The 25,816-nt window shown below is 41.5% G+C and overlaps 1 protein-coding gene across 2 annotated transcripts in view; it reads right to left on the bottom strand.

Moving 5' to 3' along the window:
- lin52 (lin-52 DREAM MuvB core complex component) overlaps positions 1 to 25,816 on the bottom strand; it is a 47,328-nt gene that overhangs the window by 15,579 nt on the left and 5,933 nt on the right. For both annotated transcript variants that reach the window (XM_067991059.1, XM_067991058.1), the window contains exon 5: positions 25,044 to 25,127. In XM_067991059.1, coding sequence (XP_067847160.1) covers positions 25,044 to 25,127 — 84 coding nt within the window. The remainder of the gene's footprint in view (positions 1 to 25,043; positions 25,128 to 25,816) is intronic.

Consider the following 25,816-nt stretch of genomic DNA (forward strand, 5'->3'; position numbering starts at 1 on the left):
GTGCTTTTCTATAATAATATTTATTCACATATTATTGAGAAATTACTTTTTAATCCTGGAAATTAACTCTCTACTGTCCAAGTGAAAAGGCTTTTTGACACAGATTCTATGAAATTACCTTAACAGAGGTCAGCATTAGTAGATAGTGGGGAGTTTTGCTTCGTTATCTTTGGAGTTCTGCTAGAAATTTTCCAGAATTTTCCCTCAGGTGATTAAATAGGTAGGATATAATTCACGACAAAGCAGTCAGAACATGGTCTATGGAAGAAACAGGTTCGATGGGGCTAATCAACTTTATTCAATCCATGTTTTCTAATGTAACATGATAAGAGAATAAACGTAACTTGAAGACTACAGATTTCACATACTGCGATATGCCGATACCATAAAATTATGACATTCCCCCCCACACCCCACACGAGCAGGAGGCCCAATGAGCACCTGGTTACAATTTCGTATCCATCTTCTGATAGATACAGAGGAAGAAAACAGCATTCCCAAGAGATACATTCATAAATAGCCCCTTTGTATCAAGCCATTTTGCATTTGCAATTTAAGCCGCACAAGTCATTTTTTTACCTAATATAAAAGTAAAATGATTTTGGAGCATGCAGGACTATTCAGAAGTATAATTGCATGCCAAGCTCATTTCCTTTTGCTAAGACCTTAAGGGACAACTCCACCCATATTGTAATTAGGGAGAAGTTGAAATGCCATTTACTATTAGTAATGGTTAGTGACCAGTTAAGCAAAGCTGGTGGTGACACAGATCACTGATCTCTTCTCTAAGCTTCGTATTTTTTAAACACTAAATGAACAAATTACTTTTTTTTTAAATCAAAGTTGGGATCACAAAATTAAATTTCCAACAGTTTTCTATTAAGTAACACCAAACCCAACTTTCATATTCATATTTAGCTCATTGAATAAAGAATCTGTGACAAGGAACAAGAAAATTAGCTAGATATAGCAAAATTATGGTTTATAAGTTGCTCCCTGTTTTGCAGCTATTTAGATAAAATCACTACAAGTTATACAGATATATAAATTACTCTAACACTTAAAGGATTTAAAACTACATTCAAAGGAGTGCTTTATACACCAGATTGTACATTAGTTGTAAGTACAAAACTATTATTGTTTACAAGTTCAAAAGCCAAGCAAATAACCCATATGGAGCATTAAGTTGCACTTGGATTAGTTAAGCACATTGGAGCCCAATCTGCTGCTCCATGGAGTGCAAGAAGAGAGTCATGGCCACAACGGTATAATCACCAAGCTCTAAATCTCAGCAGCACAGCAATCGAAGATGCCAAGCAGAGGCTGAGGAAGAGAGGGCAAAAGTCTGAGAAACTCCTCTGCCTTTCAAGCCGTTTTGTTTCCAATGTTCGTAACAGTGAGGGATTCCAGTGCTAGGCAATGCAACACTTTTCTACTTCTGCCAAACCAGACTCACCATAGGCAATGCCACAGGAGATTGGCTGGTTCCAAAAATGTCAGGATCAGGATCCCAGTAATTTGGTGATGTCACGTCAATGGCATAACTTACATTTATACAGCGCTCATTATATATTAACAACAACTTGCATTTATATAGTGCCTTTAACGTAGCAAAACACTCCAAGACATCTGAGAATCCTTTACAAAGCAGTGGATAGAGGGAACACACCAAGCAGTATGGAGAAAGGGATGAGGGTATAAAGGAGCTTTTTAAGGCAGGGAAGGAGGTGACGAGGTGGAGATGCTGAAGGATGGAGTTACAGAAGGTAGGGCAGAGTGGCCGAAGGAATGGCTGCTGGACGCGGATAGGTGGCAACAGTCGGAGGAAGAGATCTGGCTGGGGGCACAGCTGGCAGGTCTCAGGTGCTGGAACGTAGAGAAAAAGAGGTTCAATGTCGGAGGAGCGGAAGATATGCACAGAGATATAGGGCTGGAGCAGATCTTGGAGACAGGATGGGTTAATCTGGTGGAAGGATCTAAGGACAAGATTCTTAACACTCAACTATTTTACCTCAAGAATTCCCATTGTTCCTAGTGGGAAATGACTGGCTAATTTCAACCCAATTTGAAGTGAAAGCATTAAGTAAATCATAATTATGACTTCTTACTGGGATACAGCAGGCTCCATTTCTCATGAAAATGGCAGGATTAATGAGATCCTGCACTATCTTGTACGGCAGTGATGGAAATTCGCATATCATCAATTAAACATTTTAATCAACAGAAAATTAAACAGCTACTAAGCCTCTTGTCATCAAGCCAGCTGTTATTTTACAGCATCTGATCATTGGAAGGAACGCTGCTAACATTGGATTTAATAATAAACACTCAAATGTACTTAATCTGCACAAATTGGGGGCTTGATGAGCATAACATCAACAAGATGCTGAACCGGCATTTAAGCACCAATTTAATGATGGTTAAATGCACCCAAATACTCAATTGTTCTCCTAAATTAATAGAATATTCAGCTGCAAATATAAATCTGATGGTACAGGCATAATTATAAATATTGATTTTTGTTTTTTAATGACTGCTGTCAAAAAAATAAATTATACTGTAACACCACTTTGAGCAGATTTGTGAACATTTTTATTATTTAATGAATAGCTGTGTAAATCTGAACTGGATCCAAAGCACAGCCTCTGGAGTATTAGCTTGACGCACAATGACACAGGAGTCATAAAATCTGGACGCAGCCACAATATCCCAATCTCCAAGGGAAATGCAGAATGGAAGCCGTGTACTTGCATGTAGAAAGAAACTGTTTCCCCATTTGTTCTAGAATGCTTCCCTATGCTGATTACATAATGTCATTGCAAGAGGAAAAGTTAATCTGCATAATCATATTCCAATGGATACTTTAAACTCTACCAATGAGTAGCATTGAGGCACCAACACTGTGCAGTACTAACACATAGTGCCTGAGGAGTAGAGGGGTGCGCTTCGACTCTTCCCTATGCTCACAAATGCTCTCCTCTCAGAAAGCATTTGATCTCATCTATGATGCTGTGAGAATGTGCAGATCAGAGGCTAAGCACCTTGCTACTAGATGGAGGGAAAATGGCCACTTTTGCACATCTCCTAATGGCAGGCTGAAGAAGAAAAGGCTTAGGAACAAATGAAAGTGTGAAAGAATGACAGTGACAATAAAGGGTGTTCTTTCCACTATTTGCCTCATCTACTCTGCACAAAGTTCCTGGTGAAGCCAGAAAGGGTAATCAATTGGAATGTCAATGGCTGGCTCTCGCATCATGATACCTTAGCTACTAAGCTGTTCATTTCATCGCACTGTGGTTACAGACTCAAGTCCAGTGTGGTAATGCACCAATGCACTTTGTCACTGCAAGACCACCCGGACGTCCTATCGTATCAGGCAATGGAACCCTGTGTGAGAACCTCTCTGGATACATCGAGGGCATCCTGAAACCCATCGTGCAGGGAACCCCCAGCTTCTGTCGCGACACTACAGACTTTCTACAAAAACTCAGTACCCACGGACCTATTGAACCAGGAACACTTCTCACCACGATGGACGTCTCGGCACTATACACCAGTATCCCCCACGATGACGGCATCGCTGCGACAGCATCAATACTCAACACCAACAACAGCCAATCTCCAGACTCCATCCTACAACTCATCCGCTTCATCCTGGATCACAATGTCTTCACCTTCAATAACCAGTTCTTTACCCAAACACACGGAACAGCCATGGGGACCAAATTCGCACCCCAATACGCCAACATTTTCATGCACAAGTTCGAGCAGGACTTCTTCACTGCACAGGACCTCCAACCAACACTATACACCAGATACATCAACGACATTTTCTTTCTATGGACCCACGGTGAGGAATCACTAAAGAGACTACACGATAACATCAACAAGTTTCATCCCACCATCAAGCTCACCATGGACTACTCCTCAGAATCAGTTTCTTTCTTGGACACACGAATCTCCATCAAAGACGGGCACCTCAGCACCTCACTCTACCGCAAGCCCACGGACAATCTCACAATGCTCCACTTTTCCAGCTTCCACCCTAACCACGTCAAAGAGGCCATCCCCTATGGACAGGCCCTGCGAATACACAGGGTCTGCTCAGACGAGGAGGAACGCGATGGACACCTACAGACGCTGAAAGACGCCCTAGTAAGAACGGGATATGATGCTCGACTCATCGATCGACAGTTCCGACGGGCCACAGCAAAAAATCGCGTAGACCTCCTCAGAAGACTAACACGGGACGCAACCAACAGAGTACCCTTCGTCGTCCAGTACTTCCCCGGAGCGGAGAAACTACGCCATGTTCTCCGCAGCCTTCAACATGTCATCAATTATGACGAACACCTCGCTATGGCCATCCCCACACCTCCACTACTCGCCTTTAAACAGCCACCCAACCTCAAACAAACCATCGTTCGCAGCAAATTACCCAGCCTTCAGGAGAACAGCGTCCACGACACCACACAACCCTGCCACGGTAACCTCTGCAAGACATGCCAGATCATCGACACAAATACCACCATCACACGAGAGGACACCACCCACCAGGTGCACGGTTCATACTCCTGTGACTCGGCCAACGTTGTCTACCTCATACGTTGCAGGAAAGGATGCCCCAGAGCATGGTACATTGGCGAGACCATGCAGACGCTGCGACAACGGATGAACGGACACCGCGCAACAATCGCCAAACAGGAGGGTTCTCTCCCTGTCGGGGAACACTTCAGCAGTCATGGACATTCAGCCACCGACCTTCGGGTAAGCGTACTCCAAGGCGGCCTTCGAGACACACGACAACGCAAAATCGTCGAGCAGAAATTAATAGCCAAATTCCGCACCCATGAGGACGGCCTCAACCGGGATCTTGGGTTCATGTCACACTACACGTAACCCCACCAGCGAACAAATGTTATCTGTTTTTAATATAACGGGTCATTGACTGTCTTCCTTATCTCTCTCTCTCTCTTTTTTTTTGGGGGGGTTGTATATTCAGTGGCCTTTTAGATGACACCTTTCTGTCTGCTCACTGTGATTGCCTTGGCAACGGGCAGTAATCACCAGGCTTTGTTCTGTGATCTTAAAATGCAAAGGATTCAAAATTGTCTTTTCCACACCGCCTGAGGAAGGGGAAAGCCCCCGAAAGCTTGTGGGATTAAAAATAAAATCGTTGGACTATAACTTGGTGTTGTAAAATTGTTTACAATGTAATTTTAAGGCAGTGCCAATCTAACAGAAGATAAGGTTATAGCACTGTGGCATCATATGGAGAATAATGGTTTCCAGGAGTGGTTACAAGATGGTAATTTATCAAAGGATTCAGACAGCTTACATAAAATATTATAATCATTAAGGTTAAATAAATGTACATTTTACATACAGAATAATGGAAGCAATTAGAAGACTGCAATCTGTTGAGAATTTCAGTTGATTTCATATATATTTATTAATGAATATTAAGAGTGAGCATTTAGTGGATTTCAAATGTTGCTACAAATCACAAGTATGAGCTATGATACTCCGATGTCACACCAAAGAAGGCAAATCCAGCACAGTCCTTCCAGAAGGAATTCGAGGTATAATATTCGGATACGCAATAGTTTATGGCAAAAACAGTAGCAGTTGTACGCAGTGGCAGGTGTGTGCATGCTCAACAAATGGTGCAGCTGACTCCCAACAAGCTGCTCGACACTCCCAACTTACTGCCGACAATTGAGTGAGTTTCATCAGATCTCTCCAGGCTACTTAAGTGCCATAGGTTTTGTCTGGGAGTAGGGTATCCAATCCCAGCGCCTTGCCCTACAACTGGCTCCTGCGGATCATGAAGTGACTAAGAACCCACTGGCGGATAAGCCCATCGGCCATTTTGCCCAACACTTTCAAACCAAGATGTATGGAATAGGATAAAACAGACGCAAAGAAGAGATTTTTTAAAAATCAGGTTTACCTGTAAAGAAGCAAAGCTTCTTGCCTTTGTTACCTCTAGACTTGACTACTCCAATGCTCTCCTGGCTGGCCTTCCATCTTCCACCCTCCATAAACTTGACCTCATCCAAAACTCTGCTGCCCGTATCCTAACTCACACCGAGTGCCATTCACCCATCACCACTGTGCTCGTTGACCTACATTGGCTCCCGGTCCGGCAACGCCTCGATTTTAAAATTCTTATCCTTGTTTTCTTCATCTCTCCTTATCTCTGTAACCTCCTCCAGCCCTACAACCCTCCAAGATTTCTGTGCTCCTCCAATTCTTGCCTCTTGTGCATCCCCGATTTTAATCGCTCCACCATTGGCGGCCGTGCCTTCAGCTGCCTTGGCTCCAAGCTATGGAATTCCCTCCCTAAACCTCTCCACCTCTCTATCCTCCTTTAAGATGCCCCTTAAAACCTACCTCTTTGACCAAGCTTTTGGTCACCTGTCCTAATATCTTCTTATGCGGCTCGGTGTCAAATTTGGTTTGATAACGCTCCTGTGAAGCATCTTGGGACATTTTACTACATTAAAGGCGCTACATAAATGCAAGTTGTCGTTGTTATGTCACACAGTGGACAAAACAAAGTAGAACCACAAGCTGTATAGTGGCTGTACAGCTACCCATTCAAAATTTTCACTGGCACAAAGTAGCAATGCAGAGAAAGACGACACCCGTTATGTAGTTAAAATGCCATTTTGAGGTGTTACAGTGTGTAATCTTTACTTAATGGATTTAAAGCCCATTCTCTCTGGGCTGATCCCACAGGGTGTGCACAGTGGAAAGGAAAAGACAGCCCCTTCTTCTCCCTCGCCACCTGATTCTGATGTTTGTGTTCAGGATTCAATTACACCGTTATTGATACCTCACAACGATATTTAAAATGCAGACGTGAAGCCTGATTTCCCATGGGCCTGCTCCTCTTTATTTCAATGCTGGCGTCCCTGGGTGAATTCCTAAGGCGTCCATATTAATGGGTCTTCAGTCTGGATTCATTCATTAAACACTCTGCAAGGTTTATGATGCTATGATTATTAGCCGACAAGTCCTTGAATCTCAATTTACTTATGCAAATATGAGTTTTCTCCTTGAATTGCCTAAAAAAACACTACAGCCTGGTCCAGTAAACTCACAAACTATATAGGAATTAAAATGTTTTAATTCATTTCTCCCCCACTACCCCCAGAGATAGGGAGCTAATTTTTTGTTATTAGCTACGGTTATAATTTTATTTTATACTTGTAGTGTTGTATAGAATGTTTTACTTATCAGTATTAACCCTTTCAGGACTCCAGCTGAATTTCTGCACCAAAATTCAAAATAGTCCAAAGATTACATTGTTTAATTCTACTGCAAACAAATACTTTCATTGCTAGTAGAATAGTAATTTTAACACAAAGAGAGGACAAATACACGAGAGTGATTACCGAATATTAATTGAGGGGTTCAGATAGTTTATTGACAAACCATTGGATACCTTGGGCTCAGTTACAAAATACAATCTAATCAAGGAGTTCAGATGGTTTATGTACAGAATAATGGCTTGCTGGGAATGATTAGAATCATAGAATCATACAGCACAGAAGGAGGCCATTCAGCCCATTGTCGCTGTGCCGGCTATAATGTTAATATAATGTTATTAACATGAAACAGGACCCTGAGTTGAGATTTATAGACTCAAAGCTCACTCTCTTTTTTTTACTAAATTATATACTGTGAATTTCATGTCAATGGGTTTTAAATATTAGGTCTTTATTTGCCACCAGTGGCTCCCACTGAGCTCTATGCAACTGATAGGTGAGAATGTTCACCATGAAGGATTGACATAACCCCTGCAGGTTTAGTGCTAATCATAGACGATTATTAGGAAATAATACAATTATAAATGAAAATGCAAATTTCTGAACTATAACTGACAGCAAATCATGCACTGATTTCTAGATATGATGGAGCTGTACTGCCAAAATGAAACTGTTGGCTAATTGAATAATTCTACTATTAACCATTTCAATTTTTTAAAAAAAAGCTCTTCTGTAAAACTTTTTCTTTCCTCTTTATAGGTCTCTCTATGCCGTGTGTTGAAAAGGTGAGGGTAGGGGGCAGAATTCCTTGCAACATGCATCATTCCTGTAATGGAGGGATGGGAAAAAGAGGTGTCTAAAGGATTTGATAGGGTAGATAGAGAGAAACTAGTTCCTCTAATGACAGTCCAGGACAAGGGGATATAAATTTAAAAGTAGAGCCAGGCCGTTCAAACGTGATGTCAGAAAGCATTTCTTCACACAAAGGGTAGTTGAAATCTAGAACTCACTTCCCCAAAAAGCTGTTGAGGCTGGGGGTCAATTCAAAATTTCAAAACTGAGATTGATAGATTTTTGTTATGCAAGGGTATTAAGGGTTACGGAACCAAGGCAGTTAGATGGAGTTAAGATACAGATCAGCCATGATCTAACTGAAGGGCAGAACAGGCTCAAGAGGCTGAATGGCCTACTCATGTTCCTATGTGACCTGCTTTAATGCCTCTCAGTACCATTCTTGAGTCAACCACTAGGGTTTTTGTGAGCAGTCGGGGTGAATTGCAATTCTCCCTCCGATACTCATTCTCCATAACAGCCATCCTCTACTCAGCACGTTATGGCGATGCAGGGCTCATGGAAACAACCTACCATCTTATTTCTCTGTGGCACAGTACACTGGAGCACCTTATTTACCTCACTCAGAGTTAGAGATACAAGGAAAACTCCATATTTTAACCTATTCTTTTCATCAATGAGCCTCGGAAATTTCTTTATATGTTTCAAATAAAGAGGCATGTACTCAGAAACAGGACAAATCATGTAGAGCTGTACGAGAAAAGCATAACGGCATCTCTTCATTATCTGGAACAAAATAAAGTCAGCCAAACGCAATTTCAGAAAGCAGGAGCTTTGCCCATCTGGCCACAAACTAAAACTCACTAATGGGTAAGCGACCTTGGCTTATCCACATTCATGATTAATGTAAGATGGAGCGCTGCCTGTCCTTTAAATAAACTCAAAAAGTACAGCCGATCCTAATTGGACTAGTCTGCAGTATCTTTGACACATGGAACATTTCCATATTTGTCTCCAGATTGTGCTCAGATTCTTTGCTAGCTCTGCATTTTATATGACTCTTCCCTTGCATTGCTAATGTTAGGAGCATTTGAAATGGGGTTCATCACCTAAAATCTATAACTTTATCTTCACTTCATTTTTTTCTGAAAAGTTCACAGCGTTTAGGAAACATAACAACCTTTAAAGGAGAAAGTTTATCATGGGAGTGAAAAGCAACTTTTCTCCCCTCCTCAACCGAAGGTGTTGGCAGTTGCAAGGGTGCAGTTCCTCTAACACAGGCCACCCTTCAGATATTGCACCTGTCACCATGGGGGCCTTCACAGCTGAGCCCACACACATGCACTTTCCAGCAGAGATAAGTTTTGGCACCCCTTCTGAAATCAGCTAAGTTTCAACACAATGGCAGCAAATTTATCAACTGAACCTTCAGGAATGACCTAGTACCTACAATCTAAATCACCCCATGACACATTAAGAAAGGAAAATGTTAAATACTGAGACAAGATACTTCTGTTTGTCCGAGTGGAAAGACCAACTCAAAGAGTCGTTGTGCTGGTCTCCTGGCTAGCAAGGATGCACCGGGATCTGATGGGTCACCCCTCCACCTATGATGCTGCATTTCCACTTGCAGAAATAGGAATATGTCCTCTGTGGCTGAGCTTTTTTATATATAGTATTTCTTTAAGATTAAAGTATTTCTCCTGCTGCTCTGCATCCTCACCACCACCCCGCCCCCCCCCCCCCCAACCCAGAAAATGTCACCAGTTCTCTCCCCTTCTGCCCTGAGGACATTGAATCCTTGCTGGGGTACATTCTCTAAGTGCCATAATTGATATCTCACCCAAGTGGCCATTACTCATGTGTGTCATTCCTGCTAGATGAATGCTGGCAAGCTACTTGATCACGGAAGGTATAATCACTGAGCCCGATCCTGTCCGGGCCCAACATACACGCAAAAATTTCCAGCAGGGATCACCGAATAGCAACTGAGGACAGGAATCCTGCTCCATTTCATCCCCCTTCACCAAAAGAACTAAGCCCAATTGTGGTGACCCTACTACCATCCCAGCTGGGAAAACACAGCTGGAGCCTTTCTGGTCTGTGTGATTCAGCTACTTACTTGGGAAAACAAGATAAAGAGCCATTTTTCAATAGTTAGAAGTGTTACAGGGAAGGCCAATCGGTCCCACAGTGGGTTCACACACTATCTTTTCACCTCTGGGATATGGGCTCAAATCTACCTAGACTAAGGGGATAAACCTCTCTTTCTCACGGCTACAAGGGTCCTGCATCATAGAAAGAACTTGCACTTATATAGCGCCTTTAAAGACCTCACGACGCCCCAAAGCGCTTTGCAGGAAATGAAAAACTTTTGAGGTGTAGTCACTGTTGTAATGTAGGAAACACAGCAGCCAATTTGCACACAGCAAGCTCCCACAAACAGCAATGTGATAATGACCAGATAATCTGTTTTAATGATGTTGAATGAGGGATAAAAATTGGCCAGGACACTGGAGAGAACTCCCCTGCTCTTCTTTGAAATAATGCCATGGGGTCTTTTGCATCCACCTGAGAGGGCAAATGGGGCCTCGGTTTAACATCTCCCTCAGTACTGCACTGGAGTGTCAGCCTAGATTTTTCCACTCAAGTCTCTGGACTGGGACTTGAACCCACAACCTTCTGACTCAGAGGCAAGAGTGCTGCCCGCTGGGCCGTGGCTGACACTACTCAGTGGAGTCAGCTCACACCACAAAGATACCCACAATTCAGCGCAAATTGCCATTAAATTGGCAGAGAAGCCATTAGGATAACTGGTATGAGAAATTGAAACAGTAACAGTTGCATGTAGGGGATGTTATTTTGAGGTTGAGGTTAAAGCATACGGTTAGGGCAGAGAAGAGAGAGCTTTACTTTGCATCTGCCTCTAGCATACATGGCCTGGGAGTGCTGACGCTAAATGGAAAAGTATTCCATTTCACAGCACAGACAGGCCTAAACACAATAAGATGAATCAAAAAATATTTTAAAAGTTTAAAAAAAAGTTAGAACCATATCATAGAATCACAGAATGGTTACAGCACAGAAGGAGGCCACTCGGTCCGTCGAGTCCGTACGGGCTCTCTGCAAGAGCAATCCAGCTAGTCCCACTCCCCCACCCTATCCCCGTAGTCTTGCAAATTTTTTCCCTTCAAGTACTTACCAATTCTCTTTTGAAAGCCACGACTGAATCTGCCTCCACCACCCCCTCAGGCAGTGCATTCCAGATCACAATCACTCACTGTGTAAAGAAGTTTTTCCTCATGTTGCCTTTGGTTCTTTTGCCAATCACCTTAAATCTATGTCCTCTGGTTCTTGACCCCTCCGCCAATGGGAACAGTTTCTCTCTATCTATTCTGTCTAGACCTTTCATGATTTTGAATACCTCTATTAAATCTCCCCTCAGCCTTCTCTGCTCGAAGGAGAACAACCCCAGCTCCTCCAGCCTATCCACGTATTTGAAGTCCCTCATCCCTGGAATCATTCTAGTAAATCTCTTCTGCACCCTCTCCAAGGCTTTCAAATCCTTCCTCCTTACTGTTCACTACCCTGCCAAGTTTTGTGTCATTTGCAAATTTTCAAATTGTGCTCTGTACACCCAAGTCCAAGTCATTAATATATATCAAAAAAAGCAATGGCCCTAGTGCCGACCCTGGGGAACACTATATACCTCCCTCCAGTCCGAAAAACAACCGTTCACCACTACTGTCTGTTTCCTATTAGCCAATTTCGTATCCGTGCTGCCTCTGCCCCCTTTATTTCACGGGCTTCAACTTTGATGACAAGCCTATAATGCGGCACTTTATCAAGCGCCTTTTGGAAGTCCATATACACCACATCAACCGCATTGCCCTCATCGACCCTCTCTGTTACCTCATCAAAAAACTCAATCAAGTTGGTTAAACACGATTTGCCTTTAACAAATCCGTGCTGGCTTTCCTTAATTAATCCACACTTGTCCAATTGACTGTTAATTTTGTCCCGGATTATCGTTTCTAAAAGTTTCCCCACTACCAAGGTTAAACTGACTGGCCTGTAGTTGCTGGGTTTATCCTTATTATCATTTCTATTTTCCATGGCAATCTTCCTCTGCTGCACCCATGTCAAACTGCAGCACTTGCACCTCATGTCATAAGAAAGCAAACAATCCAGGGACCTCAATCAGATGCAAATAAATGCACAATTCAGATATTTCAGCTTATATTCATCCTTCAATACAGTTGTGGTTAATTTCTCTGATGCAAAGTGCATCTAGGCTAACCAATTTTATTTATATATAATTTTTAAGATTGAGAAAATGTCTAGATTTACAATAAATAGCATCTCTGACATGGAATGAGCAAAGAAAAGGCTGGAAGATTCACAAGTATTCATTTGAGTGTACGTGTGTTTGCAAGAACCCATTATTTAGGTCCCTCCTACAATCGTAGGTACAAAGGAAGTTATTATAGTAAATTACAGTCCAAATCAGCTAAAAATTAGATGAACTGACCAAACAGAGGACTTCACTAATATAACAGCACTGCATTCCCCCAATCTCATAATGCCTAGCAGGCTGGCGGACATTCGAACGGGTGATTTATTTCTAAAGAGCTTCATTAGGAAGCCAGAAACACAAATTCACGAAAAGAAATCAGGGACTAATGAACCCATTTCAGATCAAACCACATTCATTCCTTGGTTAATCCTCTTAGCCATCAGCTTCTCCTTTTTCTAATCTGATTCTCTGCGGAAAAATAAAAAGGAATTTTTTTTTTATATACACGACAAACTGTTAAATGCTTGTGGACGAAAGTTAAGCAGAGTAGATAAAATCCCCCACAAATAGCTGATCCTCTTTGTCATTTAATTTGCATTCTGGATGATTTAAAGTCATAAAATCTGCTCATTGACCACTGCCTTTAGCTGGAGGTCAAACTTAGACAACAGGAGCAAGACTGAAACGACATGCTAAACAAGCTTCTAAAGCAGTGTCAAACAAACTCACGCTGTAAAGTGTGGCATTTATCTTGGAGGCAGTTCACAGAGTGGCCCAAAAATTGCTGGAAAGATAATGGCAAATTAACAGCACTCGCCATTATTAGTTCGTAAAACATCCAGCAATTTGTGGTGAAGAAGAGATATGCCAGGAGATTCGATTCTCCATAAATTGCTGGACGATTTGCGCTGCTCCGCCATTAGCTGAGACAAAACCGAATAAAACTGCAAACTCACCATGAGCCTCCCCGTTAAAATAAATTGCGTGTCATGAAATTTCTGGATTTTCGCCGTTAATGCGAATTAATCTTGCCGCAACCATAAGGACCCTGATAACGACTTGATTTACGGTCCTGACATGACTCTTAACCTTGGACGCCCAGAAAGAGAACAATGAAACTGTGGAGTCTCACTCTAGCAAGTACTGAATTGTTCCTATAGGTTTTTTAAACCTTTTATCTGTCTTGGCAGTATTTTTGTGCCTGTCTTGCCATACACGTTAAGTGTTGGAAGGCAATACTTTTCAGGATGCAAAACTGTTTCGACACTCAGAAATGCAAATTAGGTAGATTTATTTCAGAAAATAATTTTGAGATACAGTATGAGTAATTTGAGAAATGATGTGGTAAGTGTAGCATGCTTGGAAGGAAAAGGGTGACTTTGGACCTATGGTTCCCAAAGCTCTCCACCACTGGGGGTTTCCTCATGTCATTTCTGGGTTTGTTGTAGACTAATTGATAGGGATTGATTGCCATGAATAGTCAACAACTCCATTATCATTGTATCATGCAACTGTCAGGATGGTAGAAGGCAAACTAGATGGACCTTGGTCTTTTTTCAACTAGCAATTCCCATGTTCCTATTAAATAAATCCATTATTTTGCCAGTTCACTCTGTTTTTCTCTCTATCCTTTTCTTTCATTGGTTAAGATGATTGACCATTGGGCACCACGTTCATGAGGTCCCAAATGCGATATTTACATCGCTGCGCTGTTAGCAATTCTCATTTCCAGCAATTTTTGGCGCGATCTGAAGGGTGAGGTAAAAAGTCCAAATAACATCACTCAGCACGAGATGTGCCATTCCAGCAATTTCCAGCCTGTGTTTTTTCCTCTGTGTAACACACACCGTCCAGCCTGTGTGTTATTTTCTATGTAACACAGTCCAGCCTATGTGTTATTTTCTATGTAACACAGTCCAGCCTGTGTGTTATCCTCCATGTAACACACTCCAGCCTGCGTGTTATCCTCTTTGTAATACACCAGTTTTTGTGTCATCCCATACACAGGAAACAGTGAAGCTAATGAACTCTTTTGTGCATCTCTGGCATTTTGTAGGGTTTAATTCTTGTCACGGGCATGTCAGCCTCCTCCTCCCCACTTTCTCCTGAGCTGTAATCTCCCTCACAAGGGCATGCACTGTCAGAAGATATTTCTTTTTGTGAAAGAACATTCAATTACAAAAATAATTTGTTGAATTTTGGTTCAGATTTGATTCAGCCCATCAGCAAATTTAATCTGTGTACTTTAGGTGAAACATTAGGGGTCGCTCTCAGTGTCAGTTAGAGAAGGGGAGACACATGGAGATGGACAGCAGCACCGCAGCAATGAGTTCTTTGCAGGCCACGCTCAAAACCAGGTGGATTTGAGAACATCCACCAGGCTCTTACTGACCCCTTTCACTGACTCTATTGTGATACTCAAAATGCTCTTTTTATGGTTCATAGTTGTGCCTGAGGCAATACTGAATTTAAACTACAATTGTATTTTTTTTTTGCAAGCAATCCACTTATCTGTATTTTTGTAATGCTCTGCCTCCTCCATATGTCTCCAGATACTAGTTTAGTTTTCATGTTAAACTAAACAACATGATTGAGTTGGCTCTGCTTCAATGAAGTGAAGGATCTGCATTGGTGACTGTACTTAAATGTTTTTTTTAAAAAACATCGCAGATGACTATAATGGTACAGAATGTGCATAAAATACTCCTCAATCATTCATAAAAAGTAATAGATTTAAAATGCATCCTAATCTTCCTATTTTTGGCACGGGGAGGAAAGATTGAAGGGTTATTCTGCGATATCGTTGTTAGATGTATTTTCTTGAAATAACTTTATGATTCCTCCCATATTGCAGCATCCGCATCATAGACACATCTCAAGATGGCAGCTGGAGCAAGCTAACATTTGCCTGAAAACTATATATATATATATATATATATATCTATATAGTTAACAAGTCTAACCTAAACAAAATGGTAAATGATTTGCTTTTAAGAATGTTTTAATGCTCAAGATCCGAATGACCCAAAAATTGTGCCTCAACAGCTCAAGCCAATTGTCACCTTGGTCTATTAAAACCTCCTCAGAATTTTTTTTTAAACAGGATCTAGCCAAAACCAACAAGTGTTTAACTATCAATGTATTCGTGAGACCCAGGAGGGTAATCTGAATTCAATTACTATAAATAACATTAGTTAGAAAACAAGCAGAGGGCCCCTGAGGGACAAGGAGTCGTGATGACAAGCTGCAGCCTCTTGCTGCAGAACAATTCATTAGGCAGAGCGTAACAGATGTGCCACGTGCTTACTGAAACCCATCAATCCCACTGGGGATTCATGTAATTATTTGAGTTTCGAGTGGCAGGAGCCACCAGCGGCACGGCAGCTGCACGGGCACAGGGGACCCTCGCGTTTTAATCAGCGTCACTTAGACGGGCCCTCTGTGCACTTGACGCTGGCTTGATATGCAGTCAAGTGCAAATTCGAGCTGATAGCACAAGTAACTACCGTCTATATTTTTTTTAAAGTGAGACCTGTAAGAATTCACTCACGCAATGCTCATGCCCATCTGCCCGTGCAACTCTGTAACTGAGACTAATAAAAGCCAGAATAACTCACCGACTCAGATGGAATGCAGTGAACTGACAGATTAATTAATACAAGGAGAAAATGCATCGGGTACCACCCCAAGAAGTGTAGTTTTCTGTCCTACTCTAGGCACACGATGTGCCATTTTCCATCTAGGAGCAACCTACTCACAGGCCTCTGCCAATGCTGTTCTATTACCAGCTGCTACAGGAGCAGCTCAGGGCAAGTACCCTGCAGATTTTACCCCCGCCCAGGTCTCTGCAAGGCACCTCCTCAAAATGACACAATGGGGCTAGCTCAGTGGAGCACCAATTTGCCACACCACTAAGCCCTAACTGTAGGAACAGTAACAACTAAAACTTTTATGGACATATTGGTTATCTGCAATGATAAATCCTAAATCGCTTTTCAGCCTTCCCATCCTATTCTGAACGCGAAAAGGAAATGGTAACTAAGGGAAGGTCCTTGGGCTAAAACTCCTCCTGTCGATAACTGTACCAAAAACGTCAGCGTGAATACAAAACAGGATTTTGTACGCCCATCTGCTGTTTTACTAAAATTAGTGACAGGAGGAATTTCACCTCCAAAAGATTTATGTTGTGGATTGAAGGGTTCAAAGATAATTAGAGAACAAATCAAGATCTGCCTTTTGAATACTTCTACAGTGAGACTTGAAACATTGGGGCTGTTTTTATTATAACAGAGGAAATTGAGGGGTGATTTGATAAAGGTGTTTAAAATTATGAAGGGGTGAGACAGAGTAGATAGAAACAGACTGTTTCCAATGATTAAGGGCTCCTGAACAAGGGGACATAGATATAAAATTAAATGCTAGAGAGTTAGGACAGAGAGCAGGAGAAACTTTTTTTTTTACACAGAGTTGTGTAAAAAAAAAAGTTTGTGGAATGCAATTAGTGAATGAAGTAGAGATGATGTCAACATTTAAGAATAGGTTAGATCGGTGGTTGAAGGAAAAGGGGAATAAAGGGATATCGAAACAGGGCAGGCACATGGGATTAGGACACTACACCAACACGGACTGATTGGGCTGAATCATCAGTTTCCATGTTGTAACATCTATGTAATTCTGGCCGCTTTGTTTAAACTTTAGCAGGTAACTGTTCCATGAACCTATAGTTCCTTTCCCCAAAAATATTTCATACACTGAGGATTAAATTGAGTCTTACTTGATCGTCTTCAGGAGTTAACAAAATTTCAGAGTCATCCCTTGAAATTTTTGCTTGTGTTTATTCAGCTCCCACTCTATTGCTAACTACTAATCAACTAGATCAATAGTGACCACTGATCAACTCAGTCAATACCAGTGCAACTTGTACACTGGATAGAGCAAGCTTGAAGAGGTTGAATAGCCGTTTCTTGTTCCATACTAATTTCTTAAATATCCCTTGCAGCAGCTTTCAACATACACTCTTTTTGCTGTTCACTCATGAAACATAAGCAAAAGTGACTTTTTTCTCAATTTCAAATGCTGATTATAAAATAGAATTAAGAGTCAGTCCCATAAGAATATTTTTGTATTTATCTATACATTAAAAAGTCTTACATCTGCATGCACCTCATTATACATTCTTATGTCCTTGCAGCAAGGCAAATTTACAAAGGCAGTTCCCATTATAAATGTGGACATAAGAATTTATAATGGAAATACCAATATAAGGACGGAATGCAAGACTTTAAAATGGGGACTGAATTATATCTACGTGCTCTGGTCCAAAGATTCCCCCGCCCTCTAACCCAACTCCACCTGAAGACTATACTTAGTCATGCCTCTCTGAGTGCAACATCATGGGAGATTGACTAATTATATATGCAAAAGTACCTTAGTTAAATCAACACATGGTCATAATTACGAGGGGTTTTGATAAAGTACATAGGGAGAAACTGTTTCCACTGGCAGGAGGGTCGGTAACCAGAGGTCACAGATTTAAGGTAAGTGGCAAAAGAACCAGAGGAGAGCTGAGGATTTTTTTTTACACAGTGAGTTATGATGATCTGGAATGGGACTTCAGTCATGTGGAGAGACTGGAGAAGCTGGGGTTGTTCTCCTTAGAGCAGAGAAGATTAAGAAGAGATTTGATAGAGATGTTCAAAATCATGAATGGTTTTGACAAAGTAAATAAGGAGAAACTGTTTCCAGTGGCAGAAGGGTCAGTAACCAGAGGACACAGATTTAAGGTAATTGACAAAAGAGCCAGAGGCAACATGAGGAAAAAACATTTACACAGCGAGTTGGGGTCATCCGGAATGCACTGCCTGAAAAGGGTGGTGGAAGCAGATTCAATAGTAACTTTCAAAAAGAAATTGGATAAATTCCTGGGAATTGGATAAATGAAGGGAAAAAATTTGCAGGGCTATGAGGAAAGAGCAGGGGAGTGGGACTAATTGGATAGCTCTTTCAAAGAGCCAGCACAGGCACGATGGGCTGAATGGCCTTCTTCTGTGCAGTATGATTCTATTGGACAGCCTCGATATTGCATCAAAAAATTAAAATACCAGAAACTGCGGTGGCTAAATGTACTACAGTAGAAATGTGACCACTGACAATGATCCTGGCAAGTACTGAACTCACTTGGTCACCTACATTCAGGGAATCTTAAATGCTAAATATTACTGAACTAAAACTAAAGGGAAAACATTTAGACCATTTGTTAATTCATGTATACAGAACAAAAAACAGAACTAGTACCCATTTCAATTTAAAGCAAAATACTGTGGATGCTGGAAATCTGAAATAAAAACAGAAAAAGCTGGAGAAGCTCAGCAAGTCAGGCAGCATCTGTGGAGAAAGAAATAGAGTTAACGTTTCTGGTCGAAGACCTTTCGTCAGAACTGTGAAACCCATTTAAATTTTTTCTTTTTTCAGATATTTATCCAATTCCCTTTTAAAAGCTATTATGGATTCTGCTTCCGCCACTGTTCCATGTACTCTCAACCTGTTGCATAAAAAAAAGCTTTCCTAACTTCTCCTTTCATTCTTTTGACGATGTCCTTAAATTTACGCCTTCTAGTTACCAACTCACTAACCAGTGAAAATAGCTCCATTGTTGGACTATGAATAAATAACCATTTTTTAAACAGCCTAAAGAAGGAACAGTCTAAAGGTCCTGATCTTTCTGGCTTCTTTATCTTTATTCATGGGCACTTTTTGTAAAGGAAGTTCACTTGGATCTTTTAATGAAATTGTACAGCGTCGATCCATTTTCTAATCCGCACCGATTCGCAACACGGCCTTATTTTTCGAACTTACTCAAAAAGGTTACAAAGATGGCTTGTTAGAGAAACTCAAATAGATATTTATGCAGCAGAGCAGTATCTTCCCCATTCAATCCCTGACTTTAAGTACTTGATGCAGATACTAGCTGGAAAAAGTGGGCAGTGTTCGATTCCCCAACAATGGATGCTCAGTCAAATAACCACATTCCTCAGAAGCTCCATGGAAAGACTGTAAGAGTCCTCCTCAATGTATATGTGGTATTGAACTAAAGCATCTCATTACATTTTTTTATGCAGCGAGTTTTAATGATCTGGAATGCACTGCCTGAAAGGGTGGTGGAAGCAGATTCAATAGTAACTTTCAAAAGGGAATTGGATAAATACTTGAAGGGAAAAAAATTACAGGGCCATGGGGAAAGAGCAGGGGAGTGGGACTAATTGGATAGCTCTTTCAAAGAGCTGACACAGGCACATTGGGCCGAATGGCCCCTTCTGTGCTGTACCTACAATGGTACTATGATTATTTGGGAAAAAAGAGGCTCCTATCTTAACATACAGAAAAAAAAGAGTCTGGAAAGCCATAATCTTATTTATGTAACCCACATTCACAGGAATTCCCGTGAGAAACAAAGATGAGCTGAGAAGTCGAAGGGGGAGCGCAATTTTATTTATGGAAAACATCTTCTGGGCTACTAAGTAAATTCAATACTTTTAAAGGGCACATACATGATGATGTCACTAATACAATGCCGCATATCTTGGGACATGCAAAGACCTAGGAGAATTGGGATTTGCAGGTGGGAATGGAAAAGGAATCAGTTTTCATCCATCTTCGAAACAAAAAAAAATCAGTGGAAATCAGTAAAAAACAACTTTAATAACCTATACCAATAGCACAGCTGAGATTAAGGTGCCCCCATAAACTTAATACTAAATACCTCATCATTAAAGTTGCTCTGTAAATTACAATGCATGTAGATTACAGCTACAATCCATGCCACAAATTAGTCTGCTTGGTCCAACTTATTTTCCTTAACATTTTCACTGGATGACATGAAGAGTTCAAGGATTCAAAGTGCTTTTCCAAATGCTGTATTCTCCATCAAAATAAATATTTAGCTGCACTTGCCACAAAGTTAGGCTCAAATTTACACCACAACAAAGTGCAATCAAAGGAACTGCATTTTAAAGGAACAAGTCTTTTGTTTTTAGTTTTGCGGTTGGCTTGCTACAAGCCCGTAATAGAAAGTTCAGAAAACAGTGCAGAGCTGCAAATTCGAGGCAGTGGTGCCACCTTGTGACGACAAATTGCACGGCAGCAATCATTTCCTCTTGAGTTTACAGTTTAAAAAATTTTTACTCAACTGGGTGTCTGGTGCACACAAAAATCCATCACCATGCTTAAGAGTCTCCAATTTGTGATTCTTGTTTACCCAATATGGAATGCACAATCTCTCCCTATCGGGACACTTTCCACTTATCCAAGACCAGATGGCTTTAGCACAGGCCGGCAGAGCTAAGGCTGAAGGGTCCCCAAGTGTGCACTGGGGTACCATTGGAAGGTAACCGACTAAAACTAGGTCACTGGAATGCTTACAGTTGGTTGTTCGGTTAGGGCCACATTAATCATTAGGGTTTTGGCCTGCAAGGTTATCTGGAGCACAGTGGGAAGAATTGCAGCCCCCAGTAACAGGTCTACACCTCCTGGTTCCAGTAGTTGGACAGGATGGCTGCTCAGTTATCAATGGTGCCCTGGAGTACTGTGGATCTACCTGGCTCAGGTATCAATGTACCAAGTCTGCCACAGAGGGTTGACTTGGTTCCAAACTTCCGGTATCAGGCATGTCACCTTGGAACCAGCTCAACCCGAAATCCTACCCACCTCCCCCGAAAGGGGGATATTTGAATATAATGGACCTTTAAATAACAGAACCAGCATATCCACCACTGCTCCTACAATCCCAAGGTGTCACCAGTGTTAACCATGACTCAATGGTAGCACTCTCGCCTCAGATAGAAAGTCGTGGGTTCAAGCCCCACACCAAAGACATGAACACATAATCTAGGCTGACACTCCAGTGCCGTACTGAGGGAACACTGCACTGTCAGAGGTGCCGTCTTAAATCGAGGCCCTGGTTGCTCCCTCAGGTGGACATAAAAGTTCCCATGGCACTATTCGAAGAAGAGCAGGGAAGTTCTCCCCAGTGTCCTGGACAGTACCTAGCCTTCAACCAACATCACTAAAACAGATCATCTGGTCTTTTATCTCACGGCTGTTTGTGGGACCTTGCTGTGCACAAACTAGCGGTCGTGTTTCCCTACATTACAAAAGTGACTTCACTTTCTTCGACAACACCTTCCAAACCCACGACCTCTACCACGTGGAAGGACAAGGGCAGCAGCCGTATGGGAACATCATCACCTGCATGTTCTCCTCCAAGTCACACACAATCCTGACTTGAAAATATATCGCCGTTCCTTCATCGTCGCTGGGTTAAAATCCTGGAACTCCCTTCCTAACAGCACTGTGGGAGAACCTTCACCACACGGACTGCAGTAGTTCAAGAAGGCGGCTCACCACCACCTTCTCAAGGGCAATTAGGGATGGGCAATAAATGCTGGCCTTGCCAGTGATGCCCACATCCCATGAATGAATAAAAAAAAACTTCAAGAGTATTTAATTAGCTGTAAAGTTCTTTGGGACATCCTGAGATCTTGAAAGGCGCTATATAAATGCAAGTTCTCTATTTTAGTAAGGCATTTAATAAGGTCCCACATGGCAGACTGGTCAGAAAGGTAAAAGCCGATGGGATACAGGGAAATGTGGCGAATTGGATCCAAAATTGACTCAGTATCAGGAAACAAAGGGTAAAAGTCGATGGATGTCTTTGCGAATGGAAATCCATTTCCAGTGGTGTGCCAAAGGGCTCAATGTTGGATCCCTTGCTGTTTGTGGTAGATATTAATGATTTGGACTTGAATGTAGGGGGCATGATTGGCAAATTTGCAGACGGCACAAAAATTGGCCGTGTAGTTGATAGTGAAGAGGATAGCTGTAGACTCCAAGAAGATATCAATGGGTTGGTGGAGTGGGCGGAAAAGTGGCAAATGGAGTTCAACCCAGAGAAGCTTGAGGTAATGTACTTAGGGAGGGCAAACAGTAAAAGGGAACATGCAGTAAACGGGAATATATTGAGAGGGGTGGAGGTAGTGAGAGACCTTGGAGTGCATGTGCACAGGTCCCTGAAGGTGGCAGTACAGGTGGATAAGGTTGTGAAGAAGGCATACGGAATGCTCTCCGTTATTAGCCGAGGTATAGAATACAAAAGCAGGGATGTAAAGATGGAATTGTATAAAACGCTGGTAAGGTTACAGCTGGAGTATTGTGCGCAGTTCTGGTCACCACATTATAGGAAGGACATAATTGCTCTGGAGAGAGTGCAGAGAAGATTTACAAGAATGTTGCCAGGGCTTGAAAATTGCAGCTACGAGGAGAGATTGGATAGGCTGGGGTTGTTTTTCTTGGAGCAGAGGAGGCTGAGGGAAGACTTGATTGAGGTGTACAAAATTATGAGGGGCCAAGATAGAGTAGACAGGAAGAGATTGAGTAGACAGGAAGTACCTGTTTCCCCTAGCTGAGAGTTCAAGAACTAGAGGACATAGATTTAAGCTGATTGGCGCAAGGATTAGAGGGGACATGAGGAAAAACTTTTTTACCCAGAGGGTGGTGGGTGTATGGAATTCGCTGCCCGAATTGGTGGTAGAGGCAGGGACCCTCAACTCTTTTAAAAAGTACCTGGACCTGCACCTAAAGTGCTGTAAGTTGCAGGGCAACGGACTGGGTGCTGGAAGGTGGGATAGAATGGGCACCTGGTTGTTCTTCGAGCCAGCATGGACACGATGGGCCGAATGGCCCCCTTCTGTGCTGTATCTTTTCTATGATTCTGCTATCCTCCTGCAAATATGTTGTGATAAAGCTATACACTGACTTCACAAAATATAAGCATTTTTCTGAGCAAGTTTAAAAAAAATTGAACCAAAATAGTACAACAGACCCTTAATTCCCTATACAACCTGTCTGTTCAACCATGTCCAGTGTCATCCTTCCTAACTCCTCTTCTCCTGCTGATTTGCTTTATTATTAATATATAATTATGATTATAGGTAGATAATTATAGAAATAACAGGTATGTGGGAGTGATTTAAAGACCACAGTCTAATTTTGGGGTTTAGATGGGGTGCTTGCGGTTTGCTTTTGTAGTTTAAGATGCCATTTCAAGGAGATTATTGCTGAGTAAATCACTTATGCATATCCATTAAACTCTATATGATAAGCATATGACCATAGAACTTCCTATTAATCAACTACTAATTGTTTCTCAATAAACTTGCAATAATTATGATCTGATCACTATACTTTCAGTGTGAACACCATCACACATTGACATGGAGTGCATCTTCAGTCACCATTCAAATTATTAAAGCTGCCCCAGAACAATTTCAACACACTAATCTAATTTTGGGATCATATGACAGTTGTAAACCCTACAAGCATTGCTCTGACAACTTAGGAAATCAACTAAACTGCTCAATTAAATTACTGCCTTGTAATCATTCCCAGGGATCCATTATTCTCCATATTATTATACCCTCATGTGAATCATGATACATATTACTCTGCAATGATGACAATACGAAAGCTTTATGCAATCTTCAATCAGAATCATGTCAGCATACCTTTAACCATCATTAGCACTGTTTAATCTTATTGAGACTATAATATCTATTTAATAAAATGTCTTCATCACGACCAAGTCGCTGGCCATTTTTCTTCCTCCTTATTGTTAAGTCTGTGTTTTTCTGATTTCTAATTGATTATTTTCTAACCAATCATATTACGCATACCTTCCCCCCCCCCACCATAATATTCCACAAAAACAATATTCCCAGGCAGACATACCCGTTAGGACTGCTCTTCACGCACCCCACCATATATCTCCAATCATAGAATCATAGTAGGTACAATACAGGAGGAAGCCATTCAGCCCATCGTGCCTGTGCTGGCTCTTTGAAAGAGCTATCCAATTAGTCCCATTCCCCTGCTCTTTCCCCATAGCCCTGTAAATTTTTTCCTTTCACGTATTTATCTAATTCCCTTTTGAAAGTTACTAAAATAAAATTTAATCACATAACACATATGTAAAAAATTCACCAACTCACTTATAAGCTTGTCTCAAACAACTTCTCTCCCCACCCCCCTCCCCAAACTCCAACTCCATGTTTGACTTATGCCATGCTCCAATGCACCCCAATGGTACTACAATTCCTAGGAGGCACCACAGGGCCAGGATTCCAATACACGTGAGAGAACTGGCTCCTTTCCTCATATGAAACCACTGCTCAGGTCGGGACCTTCTTGGCCAATAGTTTCAGTTCTTGAATGTATTAGCTTTCTGTTGTTAATATGATGGTATTTTAAATATCACCACAAGGTCCACATTATACGTCAACTAGAGCTGCGCCCACTATACCAGCTCGGCTCCAGAGAGCGACCATAATATCTTGCTTTTCACATTCCCATCATATCATGAACAAGCATGGATCTCAATGCCAATTGTAAGCACCATGCCTAATCTTAGAATGGTTACAGCACAGGAGGCCATTCGGCCCATTGAGTCCATGCTGGCTCTATGATTCTATAACCAACACCAGCTATGCTCTCCAAGCAGTCTGTGATCTATCATCTGCATTTAAAACTGCCATTAAATTTTTTATGGCCCTGAACTATCAAGCTCTTCCAAGCTTGCAATATGATAACTACATATAATGCTTTTCCAATAGAAAACATACACTTACATTCGTCCAGTCCTAGCTGGTAAGCAAGATTCTGCAGTCCTCGTACCTTCTCCATTAAGTTAGCGGTAGTAAGACTTCCCAACTCTGTGATAAAGAACACATTTTACTAGAATACATTATATAGAACCATGATGGCAAACCTGCATCATGTTTGTCCAAAGTGGCAAGTGGGAGAAAAGTGCAAATACAGAACTTAGCATGAGACCTAAAGCACAATTGTATTTAAATTTCATTTCAAAACCAATGCAACTTTTGAGATGTGTATGTCACATTTCTGATAGCACAACAACAGAACATTCTTTAAAGAAAACTATTCAAAAGGAAAGACTATCTGTAATCACCAGGTATTGTTCTGTGATTTATAAATGCGAAGGGTTCGAGGATTTCACTTCCACATTCACCTGAGGAAGGAGGAAGCCTCCGAAAGCTTGTGAATTTCAAATAAAATTGTTGGACTATAACTTGGTGTTGTAAAATTGTTTACAATATTCAAAAGGAAGTAAAGTCCGTCATTTCCATCTGGTTTTTATGATCTTCTAGTACAAAACATCCTAAGGCATTTTACAATGGAGAAACAGACTCTAAACAGTCGTGGAAAACTTAAGACAAAAAGTGGTTGAAAAGATAGGTTTATGCAGGCTTTTAAAATGGGGTGGGGAGGGGAAGCCCCGCACTACAATTTGCATATTTAAGGAGAATTGAAAAATTGTGGCAAGAGCCTTTGCCATCTCCTCTCTCACTTCCTTCCAGCCTAGGGTGCATGTCATCAGGGC

This window comes from Heptranchias perlo, chromosome 10 (assembly GCF_035084215.1).
Source record: "Heptranchias perlo isolate sHepPer1 chromosome 10, sHepPer1.hap1, whole genome shotgun sequence".
NCBI classification, from domain to species: domain Eukaryota; kingdom Metazoa; phylum Chordata; class Chondrichthyes; order Hexanchiformes; family Hexanchidae; genus Heptranchias; species Heptranchias perlo.